Source organism: Papio anubis, chromosome 5 (genome assembly GCF_008728515.1).
Source record: "Papio anubis isolate 15944 chromosome 5, Panubis1.0, whole genome shotgun sequence".
In the NCBI taxonomy this organism is placed as follows: Eukaryota; Metazoa; Chordata; class Mammalia; order Primates; family Cercopithecidae; genus Papio; species Papio anubis.
The window spans coordinates 164,665,166-164,687,153 of NC_044980.1; the positions used below are offsets into that span (position 1 = coordinate 164,665,166).

Genomic DNA, 21,988 nt, shown 5'->3' on the forward strand with positions numbered 1-21,988 from the left:
AGGTAAGTTATCTGCTTTATAAAATGTAAATCTCTCTCATAGGCAGCAGTGACAAGTCCCTGTTGATTTCTTGCAGAGAATCAGTCTTGTCATGAGGAGCTTATAAAGCAGGAGGAAAATGCCTTTATCCAGATACCACGACCCTACTGGGTTGGGAAAGTAGAATCCTTTGGGAGACTTTCATTTTGGGTTTCATGCTAGAGGCTTCTGGGAGTTGAGAACTTGGCTGAGTGAGAAGTAATACTCGCAGCAGCGCTGAGTTCCTGTGGCCTGCCAGGAGCTGTGCTCGGCACTTCATATGGGCTCTCCCAGTGCTCACAGAAACCCGAGGCAGGGATAGGAAAACAGATGCAGAAGGTGAATGGCTTGGTCAAAAGTCACACAGTGACAATCAGCAGAGCCCTGCCAGGCAGGCCTCAACACCTGGAATGTTTCCTCCACGCCTCCCTGCCTCTCCAGAAAATGCCCGATGAGTCCAACAGCCTGAGCAGTTCCTGAGGTTCGAATCGGCCCTGTCCCAAGGGGGCTTCAGTTACTAGCTCCTGGGGCCAGGACCCTCAAGCGTGGGCCAAACCCAGGGGCCAGGAAGCCTGAAGAGGTCAGGAATTACCACAGGAAAAGCAGCCCACAAGGGGCTCGGCCACACCCCGACCACCTTTGCCCAAAACACAGTGATGACGCAGAAACCCTGCAGCAGCCCACTGCCAGCTCTGTCGCTTCACTCACAAGGCCTTGCCCCAATCCTGCACAGCAGGAAGGGTCATCCCCACACCCATTTCAGGGCTGTGAGAGCTTTGGCTTAGGAGGGTCATGTGATTTGGCCAACCTCACACAGCTCTAGAGCAGCATGGCAGGACTGGAACCTGTCCACCCCGGGCCTGTCTGACAAAGACTGTTCCCAGCTGTGGAGTTTCTGGCCCCCTGAGAGCTGATGGCCTTGGGGAAACGGAGGCAGCCTGGGGCAGGGGCAGGCAGGGCGGTACCTGCAGCTGCTGCAGCTCGCTCATGTTGCTCTCGCACTGCGCCAGCATGTCCCGCATCTGGTTCTCGTGTTTCTGCTGTTGCTGCAGCCGCTCCGACTTCTGCCTCTTCTCCTCCTGCTGGGAGAACTGCACCAGAGAGAGGGTGGGTGCCTCAGAGGGCCAGGGCCTGGCTGGTTGGGTAGGGAGCCCACCTCAGCCCTGGCCCAGGGAGACCCCTCAGGGGTACTGGTCTGTGCACAGCCCCAGTACCCAGCACCACCTGTGCCCGTGCTAAGTCCTCACCCTGAGCTGAGACCCAGCCCCTGCCCTCAAGGAGCCCCCAGGCTGGTGGGGACATGACACTGTAATTGACACATGCCAGGAAAGTGTGTGTACCAGGCAGGAATCACAAGGGCCCATGTGCCCGAGCCACAAGGGCAACACAGGATGTGGGGAAGCTGGCCAAATACAAGCGTGGGAGTGCGGAAGGGAAGGGCGCAGGAGAATCAGCAACACAGCACCAAGCTCCCTCTGTCCACACACCGAGGTGAATTCACCATGAGGCTGACGAAGCTTCCAGGGCACGCCTGGCGACTCACACACCCCCTCCCAAGACCTTATGGCAAGCAGGTCGGGGTGCATTTTTCTTTTTTTTTTTAAGATAGAGTCTCGCTCTGTCGCTCAGGCTACAGTGCAATGGTGCAATCTCGGCTCACTACAGCCTTCCAAGCCATTCTCCTCCCTCAGCCTCCTGAGTAGCTGGGATTACAGGCACGTGCCACCATGCCCAGCTAGTTTTTATATTTAGTAGAGACAGGGTTTCACCATGTTGGCCAAACGGGTCTTGAACTCCTGCACTCAGGGGATCCCCCTGCCTCAGCCTCCCAAAGTGCTGGGTTTACAGGCATGAGTCACTGCACCCAGCCTTTTTATTTTGAGACAGAGTCTTGCTCTGTTGCCCAGGCTGGAGTGCAGTGGCTCAATCTCGGTTCACTGCAACCTCCGCCTCCCAGGCTCAAGCGATTCTCCCATCTCGGCCTTCCAAGTAGCCAACACACCTGGCTAATTTTATTATTATTATTATTATTATTTGTAGAGATGGGGTTTTGTTATGTTGCCCGGGCTGGTCTCAAACACCTGGGCTCAAGTGACCCACTCACCTCGGCCTCTCAAAGTGTTGGGTTTACAGATGTGAGCCAGCCTACATCTTGTTTCATATTCTCCAAAATCGTGTAAGGCCCAGGCCCCACCAAACCTGGCCCTGCCTGCACTCCAGCACACTGGCAGACCCCGCAGGCCCGGCCCCCACCTGCTTGATCTTCTCGCGCTGCTCGGCTGCGCTGCCCCCGCCGTTGATGTGGAGGCTCTTCTTGTACATGGCCATGCGCGTCTTGCCCTCACTCCTCTGGATCTTGGGCAGCCGCGCCTTTTCCTGCTGCTGCCGCACCTTCAGCTGCTCTATCATGCGCTGGTTGTAGCGCTGCATCTGCTCCCGCTCCTGGAGAGGAATATCCAGGGGGGCTGGGGTCAGCTGCACTCCGGACTTGGAGTGTGGACACAGGCTAAAACTCCCCACACTCCACTTAGGGGCCCAGGACCAACGCGGCCCACGATGTTCAACAGAGCAAGGCTTCTGTTATTTTGCTTCTACGCTAATAACATTTTTTTTTGTTCTCACTTTAAAAATTCTTGTTAATAGTATCTTGGATTCTTACCTTCTAAATGCCTTTTCATCTAATCAATGATGGCATGCCATCATTAGCTAATATCTCAAAGCAAAATGTACACGAAAGGGGATGGTTTCTCATTAGTGATGGCAGATGTGAATTTATATTTTTAAAAACCCTGATACATCTGAATTTTTTCCTTCCCCTAACACCTATTTGTATTTCAAAGCTCAGCATGGGTATCACCTCCTCCAAGAAGCCTTCCCTGATTTCTTCACCTGGTTGGGTAGCCTTATTCTGAACTCCCATGGCCCTATACTGACTTCCATCACTGCATTTAGGTAAGAAACTGGAATTATACACAGCTGCTGTGCATCCACTGCATCCAGATCTTGGTTTGTCTGTCACTGTCCCACTATGAAGGCTGAACTGAGATAATTCCTGCAGGAGAGGGTGCTTTGGCCACACAGATCAGGGGCCCTCACCAGCTCTGGGGAGTTCAGGGAAGGCTTCCCGGCAGAGGTGGTGTTTAGGTGGAGACCTAAAAGTATTCTGAGGGAATGCACAAGAAAGAGAGAAACAAAGAGAAAATGGAAAGGGAGGACAAGAAGAGGGAAAAGAGAAGAAAGAGTAAAACAAAGACACACCGGGCGGGCGTGGTGGCTCACGCCTGTAATCCCGGCACTGTGGGAGGCCGAGGCGGGCAGATCACTTGAGGTCAGGGGTTTGAGACCAGCCTGGCCAACAAGGTTAAGCCCAACTCTACTAAAAAAAAAATACAAAAATTAGCCGGGCATGGTGGTAAGCACCTGTAATCCCAGCTATTTGGGAAGCTGAGGCAGGAGAATCGCTTGAACCCCAGAGGCGGAGGTTGCAGTGAGCCTAGATGGCGCCACTGCACTCCAGCCTGAGCAACAGAGCAAGACTCCATCTCAAAAAAGAAGAAAAAAAAAAAGACACACACAGCAAGTAACAGAGTCAGCGAGGGAGCTGCTTAGGCCATTGGCTTCCCTGCATGGTTTGCCCTATTCCTGGTCCCTTGAGCTGAAGCAGGACACCCCTGGAGAACCTCTTGGGGCCTCACTGCAGCCAGCCCTGGGTCCTCTTGGGGGCACTTGTCATCCAAAGTGTGCACCCAAGACGTGCCCCACCACATCCAGCCTCACGGTTCTCCCAGGTCGGCCCGGCAGCAGACCCGAGCCCCACGCCACCGGCAGCCTCACCTTCTCATGCTTGCGCAGCAGCTCATGCCGCTGGAGGAAGTACTGGTCTTTGAGCTGCTGCTTCACCAGCTGGTGCCTCTCCTGCAGCTGGTGCTCCTCCATCTCCCACAGGGCCGCTTCCCGGTCTGCAGAGGACATGCCACACACCTGGTGAGGTGCTGACATCCAGAGACCTGACAGGCCCTCTGCCCCGCTCCTCTGCCTGGCCTCCTCATGCTGGAGATCACCGACCTGCTAGGCTCAGGAATCGCCACATGTGCTACCTCATTAGACCATGTTGGCTGACCTGAGCTGAGGCCTAGAAACTTCCTTTAAACCTAAGGAATGATAGCTCCCAGCAGCATGGTAGAGCACGAAGTGCTCAAAGTCAGGAGCCAGAGAAACTGCAGATACAGGCTGGGATTAGGAATGGAGAGGTTCTCCAGGCCTCAGCTGCCATCTCTGCCAGATGGACACAGCTATACTATGGAGGGAGGGGATGTCCTTGGGAGACACTTTGAAGTGCAATCCACACTGCATCTCTACTTTCCTGATGCGCACGTGGGAAGGGCTCAGATGCAGACCCCATGAAGAAGACAGAATGGCCTCTTGTCACTATTTCCTCCTTTGAAAAAATGGGTGAGATCCTCTTGTCCCCTGCATGTCCCATGCATGCATTATGCAGACAATGGTATCTGGCATCTTATCACTGGAGGTCTATTAATCCACCCTTGTGCACAGCACCCGGGTGGGGACCTGGAGTCAAAGGGAGAATCTCATGCCCTTCGAGACAGGAGATTATGCTTGGCTCAGTGCGAATGTTGTTTATTTCACTGCATTCCCGTTCCATGCAAAATGGTATCTGCTTTTGGTATATCAGAATAGTGATTCTGGCTTCCACCCCAAAATCAGAACCACAGTTCCGTAAATAGGGCAGTTCTTACCAACATCATGGGATAGGAAAAGGAAGTGAGGGCTTTTCTCAAAACAACTGTGCTCTATTCAGAATATTGAAAACTCAAGAAGCCCGTTTTGCTGATCCACACCAATTAATAAGAGGTTTATGTTGCTTAACTGCACTGGTCATCAAAGGCCTGGAGGAGGCCTGTTTTATAAGCGAGCCAAAAATGGCCCTGGGATATGGCCTCATGTTGTTTACTTCGTCACAGCAGGCCCGGACCGCCAAAAGTCCACAGGCACCAAACTCAAATGTATAACCATCCTCTGTTATTTCTAAAACATAGTACGTATGGCCAGGCACAGTGGCTCATGCCTATAGACCCAGCATTTTGGGAGGCTGAGGTGGGTAGATTGCTTGAGCCCAGGAACTTGAGACCAGCCTGGGCAAAATGGCGAAACCCTGTTTCTACTAAAAATACAAAAATTAGCTGGGTGTGGTGGCGTGCACCTGTAATCACAGCTACTCAGAAGCCTAAGGCATGAGAAGCGCTTGAACAGGGGAGGCAGAGGCTGCAGGGAGCCAGTATTGTGCCACTGCACTCCAGCCTGGGTGACAGAGTGAGACTTGGTCTCAAAAAACAAAAACAAAAACAAAACCCAGGTATACAGCTACAGAAAAAAGCTCAAACAGGGCCGGGCGCGGTGGCTCACGCCTATAATCCCAGCACTTTGGGAGGCCAAGACAGGCAGATCACGAGGTCAGGAGATCGAGACCATCCTGGCTAACATGGTGAAACCCCGTCTCTACTAAAAATATATTAAAAAGTTAGCTGGGCATGGTGGCGGGTGCCTGTAGTCCCAGCTACTCGGGAGGCTGAGGCAAGAGAATGGCGCGGTGACTCACACCTGTAATCCCAGCACTTTGGGAAGCCAAGGCAGGTGGATTACTTGAGGTCAGGAGTTCAAGACCAGCCTGGCCAACATGGTGAAACCCCATCTCTACTAAAAATATAAAAAATTAGCTGGATGTGGTGGCGCAAACCTGTAATCATCCCAGCTATGAAGGAGGCTGAGACAGAAGAACTGCTTGAACCTGGGAGGTGGAAGTTGCAGTGAGCCAAGATTGTGCCACTGCACTCCAGCCTGGATGACACAGTGAGACTCCATCTCCAAAAAAAAAAAAAAAAAACAAAGTTCAAACCAAGCAGATATTTAGCCATTTGGAGCCTGCCTACTTTGCATATCGCATGAAACTGCACCTAACATATGCTAGCCATAGAGAAAAGAGACCCAAGGGCTCCAGAAAGACCCCAAGCCACCGCTGCCCTTTGCAGTTTTCTGATCTAGAGATGCCCCATCTGAGCTCCCCACGCTGGACGACATCATCTAGACATGTGAGCCCCCTCTCAGGTCCCCTTCTTGCCCAAGAGTTCCTTTGCCTTCTTCCCCTGCTGGATGGTGGCCTGCACCGTCACCTCTAGAAGGCCTCATTCTGTAAGGGACCCCCTCAGCGTGTAAACCTGTCAAAATGCCCCCCAAGCAAAGCTGCTTGTATGCTACTGCCATCTTGTGGTCATTTATTTTTTTCTCAATCAGCCCTGAAATGCCCAGCTTCCTGATATCTCATCCAAGGCCCAGCTCTATCACCCATTAACTGTGCAACCTCAGTGCTACGATCTGAACGTTTCCGTCCCCTCCAAATGTATATGTTGAAATCTTAACCTCTGAGGTGAGGGTATTAGGAGGTGGGGCCTTTTGGGAGGTGATTAGGTCACGAGGGTGGAGCCCTCGTGAATGGAATTAGTGCCTTTTTATTAATAAAAGAGACCCCAGGCCGGGCACGTTGGCTTATGCCTGTAATCCCAGCACTTTGGGAGGCCGAGGCAGGCAGATCACTTGAGCCCAGGACTTTGAGACCAGCCTGGACAACATAGAAGACCCCATTTATACAAAAAACACAAAAATTAGCCAAGTGTGGTAGCACATGCCTGTAGTCCCAGCTACCTGGGAGGCTGAGGTGGGAGGACTGCTTGAGCCTCAGAGGCAGAGGTCACAGTGAGCCATGACTGTGCCACTGCACTCCAGCCTTGGCCACAGAGCAAGACCCTGTCTCAAAACAAAACAAAACAAAAAAACCAAAACACTACAAAACCCCAAAAACCCAGAGACCCCAGAACCGGTCTCCCTCCGCTCCGCTGTGTGAGGATACAGGCCAGAAACCCCAGAGCCAGTCTCCCTCCGCTGTGTGAGGATACAGCGAGGAGCCAGGGACCCCAGAGCCCGTCCCCCTCCGCCCGTGTGAGGAGACAGCGAGGAGCCAGGGACCCCAGAGCCCGTCCCCCTCACGCCCGTGTGAGGGCAGCGAGAGCCAAGGGACCCCAGAGAGCCCGTCCCCCCTCCGCCCCTGTGAGGGAGCAGCGAAACCAGGGACCCCCAGAGCCCGTCCCCCTCCGCTGTGTGAGGAGACAGCGAGGAGGTGCCACCTATGAAGCACAGAGTAAGCCCGCCCCAGACCACACATGTGCTGGCACCTTGACTGCGGATTTCCCAGCCTCCAGAAGTGTGAGAAACGAACATCTGTTGTTGATAAGCCACCCAGTCAGTGGTATTTTGTTAGAGCAGCTGAATGAACTAAGATACTTGGCCAGAGAATAGTAACTCTCCAGGCCTCAGTTTCCTCATCTACAGAAATGGGGATAACCCAGGCCCTGCCCCACAGTGTTAGGTGAGGATTCGGTGAGATAAAGGTGGAAAAATGGACTGGCACGTGGCCTGGCAGACTGGTTGCTCAGTCCCTGCCAAGCTGTCTCCACCTCCCGTAAACCCAGCTCACTGATTAACCTACTCTATGCCTGTTCCTTTCTCCTCTTGACTTCTGGAATAATGTCAAATAGTCTTGGTGACAACTGGTATCCTTGCCTCGTTCCTTACTTCAGTGGGGGTTTTCCCCAGGTTTCACCATGAAGGATGATGTTTAGTTGTGGGGATGGAGAAGGCCTGGGAGGTTTTTCTTGCCCACCCCACTTCCCAGGGCTGGGATGTCCACAGCGACTCTGGGCCAAGACAGCGCTGCCACTCGCACGCCCCCACCTCGAAGCAGCTCCTGCTTCTTCATGAGGCACTCGCGCTCCTTGCCACAGATCTCCCGCCTGTTGTCGGTGGTGAGCCTCTTCATGGCCAGCTCCAGGTCCTCCTTCTGCTTGGCTACAAAGTCCCGGTCCTGTGGGGAGAGAGGAGGACAGGCCTTTATCCAGAGCTGGCTTGAGCACCTCAATGTCTCTTCCTATTATGGAAGAAAAGCCTGCGTGATCAGAGAAGAAAATTCAGAAACAGGAAAGAAACTGGTGGAGGGGAAATTTAAGAGAGACTTAGAGACACATCAACCGATTTCAACACGTGGGCTTCATCTGGATCCTGGATCAAAGAACAATTTTTTTTTTTTTTTTTTTTTTTTTGAGACCGAGTCTCGGTCTATCACCAGGGCTGGAATGCAGTGGCACAATCTCGGCTTACTGCAATCTCCACCTCCCAGGTTCAAGCAATTCTCCTGCCTCAGCCTCCTGAGTAGCTGGGATTACAGGCGTGCACCACCACACCTGGCTGATTTTTGTATTTTTAGTAGAGACAGGGTTTCACCATGTTCGCCAGACTGGTCTCGAACTCCTGACCTCGTGATCTGCCCACCTCAGCCTCCCAAAGTGCTGGGATTACAGGATGAGCCACTGTGCCTGGCCAAGGTTTTTTTTTTTTTTTTTTAAAGGATGACATTCATGAAACAATTGGAAACTGGAATACTGACAATATTATGTTGTTCAGCAATTATGGTTGAATTTGCTAGGTGTGTTTATGGTATGGTAGTTATTTCTCTGATGTTTGACAGGTAAAATAATATGATGTCTGGGATTTGATTAAAAATAATACCTTGGGGTCAGGGAGTGAATGAGTGGACATGAGGTGATATTACTGAGATTAGGTGATAGGTATATGGTGGTTCATTATGCCATTATACTTATTCCTATGTTTCGTTTCTTTTCTTTCTTATATTTATTTATTTATTTTTTGAGAGAGAGAGTCTCACTCTGTCACCCAGGCTGGAGTGCAATGGCATGATCTTGGCTCACTGCAACATTGGCCTCCCAGGTTCAAGTGATTCTCCCTTCTCAGCTTCCTGAGTAGCTGGGACTACAGGTGCGCACTATCACGCCCAGCTAACTTTTGTATTTTTAGTAGAGATGGGGTTTCACCATGTTGGCCAGGCTGGTCTTGAATTCCTGGCCTCAAGTGATCTGCCCACCTTGGCCTCCCTCTTCCTATGTTTTTAATTTTCCATAATAAAGAGAAAAAAAATTAAAATAAAAAAATTTAGAAACCACAGAATTAGTAAAACTCTCCACCTATCCTATCACCCAGAGTTGGCAACTGTGATATGTCTATACAAGTGTATCTATAGCTATTGTTATTGTTGTGTTACAAAAATTATTAAAAAGGGCTCAAACAGATTATGTGAGCACCTAAGTTCACAGCAGCATTATTCACAATAGTCAAGGGATAAAAACAGCCCACGTGTCCATCCACAGATAAATGGATAAACATCATGTGTTATATCCATACAATGGAATATTATTCAGCCTTAAAAAGGAAAGAAATTCTGACACATGCAACAACATGGATGAACCTTGAGGACATTACACTAAGTGAAGTAAGCCAATCACAAAACGACAAATATTCTATGATTCCACTTATATGAAGTACCTAGAATAGTCAAATTCATAGCAAAAGCAGAATAAAGTTAGCAAGGGTTAGAGGGGAAGAAACGGAGAGTTACGGTTTGATGGGTGCAGAGTTTCAGTTTTACAAGATGAGAGAGTTGTGGGGATAGATGGTTGGTGGTGATGGCCGCACAGTGAGAACGTGCTTAACACCACTATGTTGTACACTTAATAATGGGAAAGATGGTAAATTTTATGTTATGACTATTTTACCACAATTTTAAACAATTATTTAAAAAAATCTTTCCATGTTATAATGTGATCTTCTGGCCAGGCGCAGTGGCTCACGCCTGTAATCCCAGCACGCCGGGAGGCTGAGGCAGGCGGATCACCTGAGGTCAGGAGTTCGAGACTAGCCTGGCCAACATGGTGAAACCCCATCTCTACTAAAAATACAAAAATTAGCCAGGTGTGGTGGCATACACCTGTAGTCCCAGCTACTTGGGAGGCTGAGGCAGGAGAATTGCTTGAACCCTGGAGGCGGAGGTTGCAGTGAGCTGAGATTGTGCCACCACACTCCAGCCTGGGCAACAGAGTGAGACTCCATCTCAAAAAAAAACAAAAAAACAAAAAAACAAAAAAACACTGTGATGAAACTCCCACTTTTGAAACTCCATGTCAAATAAATAAATAATGTGATCTTCTATCATATGTGTTTCAATGGCTGAAAAATTTCATGCTTTGGATGTTATTTATCCAATAAACAACACGGTGTTTCCAGGTGTTATATATTTTTAAAGTAGTGCTACTTCATATCCTGGTAGTTAAGTGTTTGTGAACCTCTGTGATAACTCCTTCAGGATTTTTAGATTCCCTCAGGATTTCTAGAAGCAGAAAATCCAAGCCAAAGGATGTGCATATCTTCAAAGCTCTCCATGCAACTGCCTCCTCCAGGCCACACCATCTACTGTCCCTCTGCGTGGACGAGGGCCTGCGTGCCCCGCCTCACCAGTCCGCAGTCTCTTCCTAATCGCGCTGTAACGGGACAGCTCATGGGGCGTTCCAGGGAGAACACAGGCTTGAGGCCTCGACCCCCTCCCCGACTGTGAACTTAGCAATGTCACCTCTCTCAGTCTTTGTTTCCTCTTCTGTGAATGGGAAAATGAACAGCTCCTACCATGGTAAGCTATGAACACTGAACCAGGTAATACAGAAAGCATTTGTAAATGTGGACTCAAAGATTCTCTGCTTTGGAGGCTGAAGAAGCAGAGCACACAAAGACCCCCTCGTGGGGAAAATGGGAGCATTCCGGCACGGGATGAAAAGAAGGCTGGGGAGGCCAGCCAGGGCACAGCAAAGAGGCAGCGCTTATCTTAGGGACAATGCGGGAGCCACTGAAGGCTTTTAAGGCACAGGGCTGTGGGGGGAAGGGTGCTGTTATCAGACTTGGAATTCAAACTGCTCACACCTGCAGGCAGGAGAGAAGAAACTGCAGGGGAAAAACAGCAACAGGAAGCCTCGCTGGGAGGCCACTGGACAGTGGCTGGGGGGTCATGGAGATGGTGACAAGTTGATAGATCCAGAGACAGGAGATAAGAAATATACATACCATGCTTCAGGAGGTGATGAAGGACTGGAGGGAAAGGAGGGGACAGGAATGATGGGCCAGAAAGGAAGGAAAATGGCACCCTTCAGAGCATGACACGACCAGGTCTGGGACATCATGAGTTTGATGTCCTTTAGACTTAAAAGATGCCAAGAGGGCAGGGGAATATACTGGGTTGGTCAAGGAGATGTGACTTACAAATAAATAACCCTAGAACAAGGTAGGAGGTGCTAAGGGTTTGGGAGGATGGTCAGTGTAAAGTGTTGGGGTATCCAGAGATGGAAGAGCTCACTTCCAGCTGGAGGCGAGGCAATCAAGGAAGGCTGCATGGAAGAGGGGATAATGGGGCCATGAAGGATGAGGCTAGATTTAGGTATTCAGAACAGGGCATTTGAGGGGCAGTGACTGGGCAAAGGCAGAGAGGGGGCCTGGTCACCATTCCAGGTCTCACACCAGTCCCTGCACTCCCCAGCTGGGGCCAGGGACTCACAAGAAGCTGCTTTTTCTGCGTATGCTCCTCCATCTTTTGCTTCATGCTCTCCTTCCGCTGCTGTCGGGGGAGCTTCTCCACCTCGTTCTTCACCTGCAACAGAGACAGCAGAGAGGGGCTGGGTCAGGGTCCTCTCCATGCTTCCTGCAGTATATTCTTCAACCCAGAACTCCTGGGCCAGAGATTGAGGAGGAGGCTCAGCGTTGCAAGGGCCAGCACCCTATGCGGCTCCCACCAAACCCCTCTGAGCAGGTGCCTCCCACTGGCCTACTCCTGCCTGCTGCTGGTTTCAGCTTCCAGCTCCCCTAGAGTGGGCAGGTGCAGTTTCCAGCTGCGTGGTATCCTCCCTCTTCTGGTAACAGCGCCCGGCTTCCTGCAGGGCAGTTTTCTCCACCTTTTTAAAAAATGACAGTCCCCACAGAAGTTCTTTTAGACATTTTTTCCTAATCCCTCTCCCCCCATGAAATTAGTCCAACAGACAACACTGTCGATCTGATAAACCATTGTCACATCTCAGGTATTTGGCTTCCTTTGCAGTAATATTAGCCTGGCTGAGAATGCACATCTTTTGTTTTTTTGAGATGGAATCAAGCAATTCTCCCGCCTCAGCCTCCCAAGTAGCTGGGATTACAAGTGTGCGACACCACACCCGGCTAATTTTTGTATTTATAGTAGAGATGGAGTTTCACCATGTTGGCCAGGCTGGTCTCAAACTCCTGACGTCAAGTGATCTGCCTGCCTTGGCCTCCCAAAGCGCAGGGATTACAGGCGTGTGCCACTGCGCCCGGCCGAGAATGCATACTTTAGTATCCCCCTTGTCAGTCCCTGAGGTCCAGGTGAACTGACACCCCTACCCCCACTGGCCCTGGGCTGAGCATCTGATGCAGGCTGGCCAAGCAGCACATTCCATGCCCTTAGCCTCAGGAACTGATTCAGAGAGAAGCACGTGACCCTCACTGGTCCAGTGCGAACTTTGGGACGTTGCTGGAGCGACTGAAGGAAAGCTACCTGCTGTCCTCTGGGGTTGTTAAACTGGGGGGATGAAGGCCAAGGTGCGTCACCTTGTCAGCCCTGGAGGGGACTGCCTGAGATGAACTCGACGCAGGGAAGCAATGCCAAGAGAGGAGAACGAAGAATTCCTGCCACACTCCTGCCCTCCTGGCCAGACGCCAGCAAGTATCCTTTCGTCCTTCAGCCGGCTGGGATTGGGTTTCTGTCTTTTGTGACAGGAGGGAGAAGAGATCCATGACACTTCTCTGTAAGGACCCCGGACTTCCTCAGACATTTCCTTCCCAAGAAACCCACACCTTTACCAGTGCCTAATAACCCAAAACCTGCACTGAGAGAGGGCTCTTAGGAGCATCTGATGGGGGAAAAGGCCTGCCTGTGAGCAAAAAAAGAACATTCTGGGGAGTTCTGGCATGGTGAGGTAAGCCAAGACAGGCTGTCTCCCCTGATAATTACAGTGAAAACACTGCATCAAATACGAAAGTAACTACTTGAGGACTCTGAAAACCAAACAAAAGCAGGTGACATGAAGGGGAGTCCAAATTTGCAGACAAGACTGGTAGAGGGGATAAGTTTCCTATTTTTTTTTTTTCCATCCTTTTGCTCTCCTGGGTTTGCACCAATCCCAGACCTGCCCAGTGGTGCAGTAGAAAAGCTGGCTAAAACTCCATAAGAAACCTTGTATTTCTGGCCAGAGAACCAGGAAAAGAGGCCTGCGGAGTCCAGTGAGTATGGGATGAATCCCAAAGAGAAAGGCACAGAAGGCCAGGCATAGTGGCTCACACCTGTATTCCCAGCACTTTGGGAGGCCAAGGAAGGTGGATCGCTTGAGGTCAGGAGTTCAAGACCAGCTTGGGCAACATGGTGAAACCCCAACTCTACTAAAAATATAAAAATTAGCCGGACGTGGTGGCACATGCCTGTAATCTCAGCTCCTCGAGAAGGAGGCATGAGAATCACTTGAACTGAGGAGGTGGAGTCTGCAGTGAGCCGAGATCGCACCACTGAACTCCAGCCTGAATGACAGAGCGAGACTCCGTCTCAAAAAAAAAGAGAAGAGCACAGGAAAAGGGAAATTCCTCATTCTGTGTGTAAACACAGAGATTCACCCCTGAGCTAAGCATGAGTGAGACAGGTGCCAAGCAGTATAGCAAAAAACCAAAGAAGAAAAGACCTAACTAAACTAAGACTGAAACCACTACCCACAGAAGATCAGACAGAACCTGTGGTCTACAGGGTTTCCTGTTAAACAAAAAACATCTACATTCTCCAAAAGATTATAATACAGACCCACAGTCTACAGACCATAACACTAAAATATCAAGGATAGGCAGGCACGGTGGCTCATGCCTGTAATCCCAGCACTTTGGGAGGCTGGGTGGATCACCTGAGCTCAGGAATTCGAGACCAACCTGGGCAACATGGCAAAACTCCATCTCTACAGAAAATATTAATACAAAAAACTAGCTGGGTGTGGTGCCAGTGCACCTGTAGTCTCAGCTACTCAGGAGGCTGAAGTGGGAGGATCACTTTAGCCCAGGAGCTTGAGGCTGCAGTGGGCTGTGACTGCACCACTGCACTCCAACCTGGGCAACAGAGCAAGAAGCAAGACCCTGTCACTAAATAAATAAATAAATAAATAAATAAATAAATAAATAAAATGTCAAGGAAACAATAAAAAATTACTCTGCATACAAAGAACCAGGAAATAGAACCAGTTTTCAAAGAAAAAGACAATCAGTAGATATCAGCTCTGGGATGATACAGATGTTGACACAAAGAAACTTCAAAGCAGCTACTATAACTATACTCCATGAGGTAAAGCCCTTTAATATTTCAAATATGGAAAGATGAAAGTTCACAGCACAGAAAAACTATTTTTTTTTTTGAGACAGGGTCTTACTCTGTTGCCCAGCCTAGAGTGCAATGGTGCAATCTCCGCTCACTGCAACCTCCACCTCCTGGGCTCAAGTGATTCTCCTGTCTCAGCCTCCAGAATAACTGGGATTACAGGTACCCAGTTATTTGGGTGCCTGGCTAATTTTTGTATTTTTAGTAGAGACGGGGTTTCACCATGTTGGCCAGGCTGGTCTTGAACTCCTGACCTGAAGTGATCCACCCGCCTTGGCCTCCCAAAGTGCTGGGATTACAGGCGTGAGCCACCATGCCCAGCCAGAAAAACTATTTTTAAAAAATTGAAAAATTTAAAACTAAACAATAGAATGTCTGAGATTAAAATAAAACAATAGCAGAATGGTGATCACAGAGGAGGGTCGTTAATTTGAAGACTAATTAATAAAGATTATATAATCTGAATGACAGAGAGGAAGAAAGATGAAAAAGATGAAGGTTTCAGGGACTTATGGGAAAATTATCAAAAGCTCAATGAAACCCAAACAGGTTAAATTAAAAGAAAACCACCCTCATATATATCATAATAAAACTTGAAAACCAAACTAAAAAAATTCAGGAGAGTATTTAAGAGAAATGTGACATTTTAACACAGGATAATCATGACTCCAGTGACCACGGATTTCCCAACAGACACCAGGGAGGCCAAAAGCCACTGGAGTATCATCCTTAAAGTGCTGAAAGAAGGGCCGGGCACAGTGGCTTATGCTTGTAATCCCAGCACTTTGGGAGGCTGAGGCGGGTGGATCACAAGGTCAGGAATTCAAGACCAGACTGGCCAAGATGGTGAAACCCTGTATCTAGTAAAAATATTTTAAAAATTAGCCAGGCGTGGTGATGGGCGCCTGTAATCCCAGCTACTCAGGAGGCTGAGGCAGAGAACTGCTTGAACCCGGCAGGCACAAGTTGCACTGAGCCGAGATCACACCACTGCACTCCAGCCTGGGTGACAGAGCAAGACTCCATCTCAAAAAAAAAAAGTACCAAAATAAAAGAACAGGAAGAATAGGTATGTCTAATGGAACTATCCTTCAGAAATGAAAGCAAAATAAAGACATTTTTAGATGAAGGAAAGTAGGAAACTTTGTGGTCGGGAAGAAAGGCTACATTGGAAGTTCTTCAGGTTAAAAAGAAGTGAGCTGAGGAGAAAACTTGTATCTTCAGTAAAAAAGAAAGAGTGACAGAAATGGTAAATATCTGGATAAAAACAGTGAACAATTTTTCCCTTAAGATCTTTAAAATCTCAATGACCATTTAAAGCAAAAGTTGTCACATTGTCTGGTATGGTTTTTAATATATGTACATGTAATACATTATCCGTGATAGGCCAGGTGTGGTGGCTCAAGCCTGTAATGCCAGCACTTTGGGAGGCTGAGGTGGCCAGATTGCTTGAGGCCAGGCAAGACCAGCCTGGCCAACATGGTGAAACCCTGTCTCTAGGTATGAGAAGTGCTTGAACCCAGGAGGCAGAGGTTGCAGTGAGCAGAGAGCATACCATTACACTCCAGCCTGGGTGACACAGCAAGACTCGGTCTCAAAAAACAAACAAAAAAAAAAGGCCAAAAATGTGACAATTATAACAAAACTGAGAAAGTATCAAGAAATTTACATGCTTGTAAAGGTACATTTTACTTAAAGAATTACAATATCAACTCTAAATAGATGCTGAGATAGGTATGTATATTATAACGCCCCAGAGCAACCATTAAACACACACACACACACACACACAAACACACACACAAAGATAAACTAATTCGTGAAGTTAAAAATATTCAAATACTCCAAAAGGAGGTAGGAAAACGGGGAAGAGAGGAACAAAAACCAAAGGAGACAAAACAGGTAATAATTTAATTAAATATAAATGGCATAAACACGTCTATTAAAAAACAAAGATTTTCAGATGGGATTAAAAAAAATGAAAGCACAACTATATGCTGTCAACAAGAAATGCATGTTAAATATAAAGACTTAGATAGGTTAAATTGAAAGGACAGGAAAAGATACTGTATGCAAATACTTATCAAAAGAAAGTAGGATTGGCTATTGATTAGACAAGGCAGACTTCAGAACAAGGAATATTATCAGGAATAATGATAGGCATTATATAATCATAAAAGGAAGAGTCAGTTCACTAAGAAAATATGACTATTTTAGGCTTAGCTAAAGTCTAGGAGGCTGAGGAGGATCACTTGAGCCCAGGGGTTTGAGGGCAGTCTGGGCAACACAGTGAGACTTCCACTGCAAAAAAAAAAAACAAATAAAGAAAAGAAAATGTGACTATTTAAAATAACAAAATAATTTCAAAAGTGTGAAACAAAAGCTGACAGAACTGAATGAGAAATAGACAAATCCACAATTACAGTTGGAGATGTTAACATTCCTTTCTTGGTAACCAGTAGAACAAGTAGTCAGAAAATCAGTAAGAATACAGAAGACCTGAACAATACTATCAATTAACTTGACCTCCTTGACGTTTATAGAATACTCCACTCAACAGCAGCAGAATACACATCCTTTTCAAGTGCACATGGAACACTCAGTAACACAGACCACATCCCAGACCATAAAACAAGCCATAATACATTTTTAAAAATTGAAATCTTAAAAAATATATGGGCCGGGCATGGTGGCTCACGCCTGTAATCCCAGTACTTTGAGAGGCTGAGGCATGTGGATCACCTGGGGTCAAGAGTTCAAGACCAGCCTGGTCAATATGGTGAAACCCCGACTCTACTAAAAATACAAAAATTAGCTGGGTGTTGTGGCATGTGCCTGTAATCCCAGCTACTTGCAGGGGCTGAGGCAGGAGAATCACTTGAACCCAGGAGGCAGAGGTTGCAGTGAGCCAAGATCATGCCATTGTACTCCAGTCTGGGCAACAAAAGCAAAATTCCATCTCAAAAAATAATAATAATACATATATGTAATATATATATGTTATTTGATTTGATCATAATGAAATCAAAGTAAAAAATAAGAGAAAGATATGAGAGCCCCAAAACATTTTAAAATTAAACAACAAGCTTTTAAATAACCTGGGTCAAAGAGGAAGTTGCAAAGGAAATTAAAAAGTAATTGGTATTGAATAAAAATGAAAATACAACATATAAAGATTTGTGGAATGAAGTTAAAACAGTGCCCCATTTATAGCATTAAGTGAAATTTATGGCATTAAGTGCTTAAAGAATAGTCTCAAATCAATGTTCTAAATGAGCTTCTACATTAAGAAACCATAAAAAGAAGAGCAATTTAAACCCAAGCCTAATATAACAGCAGAAATCAATAACATTGAAAAGAAAAATCAATGAAACCAAAAGTTGGTTCTTTGAAAAGGTCAAAAAAATTAATAAACAATTAGACTGACAGGGAAGGAGAAGGAGAGGAAAAGGAGGAGGAGAAGAAGATGACAATACAAAATACCAGTATGAGGGATGAAAGAAAGAACATCACTACAGATGCTACAGGCATTCAAAGGATAGTCAGGAAATATTTAATGCCAATAAATTTGAGCATTAAAATGAAATCTACAAATTCCTTGAAAGACAGAAGCTACTAAAGCTTACTTAAGGAGAAACAGGCCAGGCGCAGTGGCTCATGCCCGTATCCCAGCACTTTGGGAAGCTGAGGCGGGTGGATCGCCTGAGGTCAGGAGTTTAAGACCATCCTGGCTAACATGGTGAGAGCCCGTGTCTACTAAAAATACAAAAAAATTAGCCGGGCGTGGTGGCACGCACCTGTAATCCCAGCTACGCAGGAGGCTGAGGCAGGAGAATGGCTTGAACCTGGGAGGCAGAGGTTGTAGTGAGCTGAGATTTTACCACTGCACTCCGGCCTGGGCGACAGAGTGAGACTCTCTCAAAAAAATAAAAGAAAAAAGAAATAGGTATTGGAAGGCCATGTAACAAGAAAAAGTTAAAAAATAAAAAAAATTAAAAAGAAGAAATAGGTAACTAAAACTGAGGCAGGATAGGTAGTCAAAAAAAATGACCAGGTTCTCTGGACACAGCAACTATGGGGACCATACAGTCAACACCATAAGCCTCAGCATTCTCATTGTAATTGAGCTCATTCAAGCACAGCTATCTTCAGTAGGGAATTTTCCCTGTAGAGAGCGTGCACATTTTGATTTTACCTGTCCTCAGACTGACTCTTTGTTCATTATTAATAGTAAAAAACACACCCCGGGTAGAGATTTAAGATGCTAATGAGACAGTGACATACGAACAAGCAGGTACAGCTACTGCACATGCGCACCCAGAGGACCACACAGAACACGCTTCCTGGCAACACCTCTTCCCACCTTCTTATGAGTCATCATGTAAGACTCCCATTAAAAGAGTCTCCCTAGTACCAGTCTTTGCTGTCTCATCCTTACAAGCAGCCCACTCTGAATTCTCTCTCTCTCAGGGTGTACTGTCTACTCCATACCTAACTTTCAAAATACTAGTTTTCTTTTGCAATAAACGACTCTATGCTGCAGCTCCTTTGCTGTGTGTCTCATGTTTAAATTCCTTAAAGCCAAGAAGACAAGAATCGAGGTGTCACAACAGCTGTCAACAAAACCAGATCAACATCCCTTATGACCACAGACCCCAAAATCCTCACCAAAATGTCAGCAAATTGAGTCCAGTAATATAGAAAAAGGAAAATATACAATAACCAAGTGGTTCTTACCCCAAAAAGGCAAAGCTGATGCAATATTTTAAAATCAAGCAATATAATTTATATCAACAGACTAACAGAAGAAAAACCATATGATTATATCAATTGATGCATGAAACCCATTTGATAAAATTCAACACCTATTCATAATAAAATCGATTAGCATACTAGGAATAGGAGACTTTAAAAAATGTTTTTCTTTTCTTTCTTTTCTGATACGGAGTCTCGCTCTGTCACCCAGGCTGGAGTGCAGTGGCGTAATCTCAGCTCACTGCAAGCTCCACCTCCCAGGTTCACGCCATTCTCCTGCTTCAGCCTCCCGAGTAGCTGGGACTACAGGCGCACGCCGCCACACCCAGCTAATTTTTTGTATTTTTAGTAGAGACGGGGTTTCACCGTGTTAGCCAGGATGGTCTCGATCTCCTGACCCTGTGATCCACCTACCTCGGCCTCCCAAAGTGCTGGGATTACAGGCGTGAGCCACCGTGCCCGGCCTCTTTTCTTTCTTTTTAACCTCAGCTTCTGCGTCTGTAGAAAGAGACTTTCTTAATCCGATGAGGGCAGCTATAAAAAGCGCTATTGCTAACATCATACTTAATGATGAAATATTGAATGCCTTCCCCTTAAAATGGGGAACAAGGCAAAGAAGTCCTCTCTACTATTCCTATTCAACATCCTGCTGAAGGTCCTGGCTAGCACAATAAAGCAATAAAAAAATAAAAAGCGCCGGGTGCGGTGGCTCATGCCTGTAATCCCAGTACTTTGGGAGGCCGAGGCAGGTGGATCACTTGAGGTCAGGAGATCGAGACCATCCTGGCTAACACGGTGAAACCCTGTCTCTACTGAAAATACAAAAAATCAGCTGGGCGTGGGGGCGGGCGCCTGTCGTCCCAGCTACTCGGGAGGCTGAGGCAGGAGAATGGCGTGAATCTGGGAGGCGGAGCTTGCTTGCAATGAGCCGAGATTGCGCCAGTGCACTCCAGTCTGGGCAACAAGAGCAAAACTGCATCTCAAAATAAATAAATAAATAAAATAAAATAAAATAAAATAAATACTTACGGGTAGCAAGTGAGCACACAAAAAGATACTCAAATCATTAGTTGTTAGTGAAATGTGAATTAAAAACCACAATGAAACACCACTTCACACCCATCAGAATGGCTAAAAAACCTGACAGTTGCAAGTGCTGATGAGGACATGGAGCAACTGGAACTCTTGCACCTTGTTGTGATGTAAAATGATCCAGCCCTTTTTGGAACACTCTGGCAGTCTCTCATAAAGTCAAACATGCACTTAGCATCTGACCCCAAAATCCCAGCAGCTGTTCTTCATTGTCTCTTCTTTCAATTCTTGGATTTTTTTTTTCATGGTCTTAGATTTGTAATCTGAATCCTTCTCCTATGTTCTTTGGCCTTAATGGTCTTAGATCAGGGTTTTGCAACTTCAGCACTACTGACCTTGTGGGTGGAGAATTCTTTATTGTGGGGGCTGCCCTGTGCATTTGTTGTGGGGGTTGTCCTGTGAATTTTAGGAAGTTAGCAGCATCCCTGGCTTCTACCTGCTCAATGCCAGCAGCACCTCTCCCTTGTTTCCCCAGTGCTGACAACCAAAATGTTTCTAGATATTGCCAATTGGCCCCTACGGAACAAAGCAGTCCCTGGTTGAGGATCATTGTCTTAGAAGTCCTAGTCAAATATCTAAAATCTTATTTGTGCCACTTCTGCTTCCACATCAAAGGGTCGCCTTGGAGATGCTATATAACCCTAGTTCAGCAGCTGGCTGTGGTGTCTGCCAAAATGCCTTTCGACAGCACCATCTCAGGCATCATACAATTTAAAGGCCTCATGAGCTTAAAACTGTGCTGTTTCAAGCATGATTTCTTGATTTTCCAGGAGAGAAGATTAGAAGCAGCAGTTTAGTAAAGGATTTCTGCCAAAGGCACCGAAAACACTAAGAAACGTCACACCATTGACCATGGAGGGCGAAGGCAAAGGAACAGTAAAAGTAGAGTCACATGGGGCCACTTGACAAAGGGGCACAGGACTTCCATCCATCGGTATCCCCCGAGGACATTCATGTACCAGCACTGCTCTCCCGCTGAGATCTACTGAGAGGCAGGAGCAGGGGAACTGCATTCTGCTGGATGTCGGAAAACCTGCATTCTAGTCCAGCTACGTGTCTTCAGAAAACTTATTGAACTCGTTAGAGTTCCTTATTTTCTCATCAGGAAAAACAATCTGGCTTTCGACTAAAATTTCTTTAGGGATCCTTTGAGGGTTACAATTCTGTGGTGTTATGGAGATCCAAACTATTTAATAGCTACATTCTGTTTAATGAGCTTTGCCTGGGAAGGCAGGGAAACAAGAGTTCTGGAAAGATTTCCTTCAAGACTGGTTAGGTTTGTTTTCCGATTTCAGTGATCTAAGGACATACAACTGTCAAGCCAGTTTTTCATGGATGCTAAAGATTACTGGGTTTATAGGAACTGAGTAGCAGACCATCAAGTCCCTTCTTACAGAGTGTGAGAATGTATCCACATTAATTGTATATGCATATATGCATATATACAGGAAGATGTAGTAAATTACTTGAAATTGACATGAATGGCCCGGCGCGGTGGCTCACGCCTGTAATCCTAGCACTTTGGGAAGCCAAGGTGGGCGGATCACGAGGTCAGGAGATTGAGACCATCCTGGTTAACACAGTGAAACCCCGTCTCTACTAAAAATATAAAAAATTAGCCGGGCGTGGTGGCGGGTGCCTGTAGTCCCAGCTACTTGGGAGGCTGGGGCAGGAGAATGGCATGAACCCAGGAGGCAGAGCTTGCAGTGAGCCGAGATAGCGCCACTGCACTCCAGCCTGGGTGAC

At 47.1% G+C, this 21,988-nt stretch overlaps 1 protein-coding gene across 2 annotated transcripts in view; it reads right to left on the reverse strand.

The window, feature by feature from the left end:
• The window catches only part of STK10 (serine/threonine kinase 10), a 149,318-nt gene that overhangs the window by 10,369 nt on the left and 116,961 nt on the right, over window positions 1-21,988 (reverse strand). For both annotated transcript variants that reach the window (XM_009209570.4, XM_031666600.1), the window contains 5 exons: window positions 11,537-11,629; window positions 7,822-7,951; window positions 3,853-3,977; window positions 2,272-2,460; window positions 984-1,109 (listed from right to left, as the gene is read on the reverse strand). In XM_009209570.4, the coding sequence (XP_009207834.1) occupies window positions 984-1,109; window positions 2,272-2,460; window positions 3,853-3,977; window positions 7,822-7,951; window positions 11,537-11,629 (663 nt within the window). The remainder of the gene's footprint in view (window positions 1-983; window positions 1,110-2,271; window positions 2,461-3,852; window positions 3,978-7,821; window positions 7,952-11,536; window positions 11,630-21,988) is intronic.